Here is a 716-nt window from a genome sequence, read left to right as displayed (position 1 = left end):
ACACTGATGCAATGCTACATTTCTCCAAATCTGATGAAGAAGCAATCTCGGATGGGTGAACTGTTTAAGTTTGAAGAAGGAGTGTTTAGTCCTCACTTACACTTTCTGCTCATTGATCAACATGCTGTTTAGTTTCTCGATGGCTTCTCCAGCAGCTTCATGCGTCTCAAAGTGCACAAACCCAAAGCCTTTCGACCCGTTTTCATCGCAAACCACCTGGACGGAAAGAAACTGCACTCGATACAGATCTGGTGTTTCTATAATAGAGCAGAATGAGGAGATCGTCGCTTACTTTACAGGATAAGATGGTCCCGAAGGAGGAGAAGATGTCGTACAGGCCCTCGCTGTCGATGGATTTCTCCAGGTTCTTGATGAAGATGTTTCCCACGCCGCTCTTCCTCAGCGAAGGGTCTCTCTGCGACCACATCAGACGCATGGGCTTCCCCTGCATGAGGTCAAAGTTCATGGTGTCCAAGGCTCGCTCGGCTGGGACGAACCAACACAAGAGCGTTCAGGTGTCATGATGAACTTCTAATGACTAAATCAATCATGTTAAATGCAGATGCTTGTTTTTAATGATGATATTTGTTGTTTATTGATTCCTCGCAGATCGAGTTTAAATCAGCATCAAGTTCCCGATTACACGATTATACAGAAACTGACTTTCACTGGAGCAATATACAACTCTTTTTGAGATGGAAGCATTAAAAAAAAAA

General features: G+C 43.9%; 1 protein-coding gene across 1 annotated transcript in view; it reads right to left on the bottom strand.

The window, feature by feature from the left end:
- Positions 1-478, bottom strand: part of LOC107577877 (polyadenylate-binding protein 1-like) — a gene marked incomplete at its 3' end in the record, with an annotated part of 4,874 nt that extends 4,396 nt beyond the window's left edge. The window contains exons 1-2 of the mRNA XM_016263904.1: positions 293-478; positions 101-216 (exon numbers count right to left, since the gene is read on the bottom strand). Of these exons, the coding sequence (XP_016119390.1) occupies positions 101-216; positions 293-466 (290 nt within the window). The remainder of the gene's footprint in view (positions 1-100; positions 217-292) is intronic.
- Between the last annotated feature and the right edge of the window lie 238 nt (positions 479-716).

The sequence above is a fragment of the Sinocyclocheilus grahami genome, unplaced genomic scaffold (assembly GCF_001515645.1).
Source record: "Sinocyclocheilus grahami isolate Dianchi unplaced genomic scaffold, SAMN03320097.WGS_v1.1 scaffold7554.1, whole genome shotgun sequence".
Lineage (NCBI taxonomy): Eukaryota > Metazoa > Chordata > Actinopteri > Cypriniformes > Cyprinidae > Sinocyclocheilus > Sinocyclocheilus grahami.
Note: the sequence above shows the minus strand (reverse complement) of the source record. Positions and strands in the feature narration are given on the sequence as shown.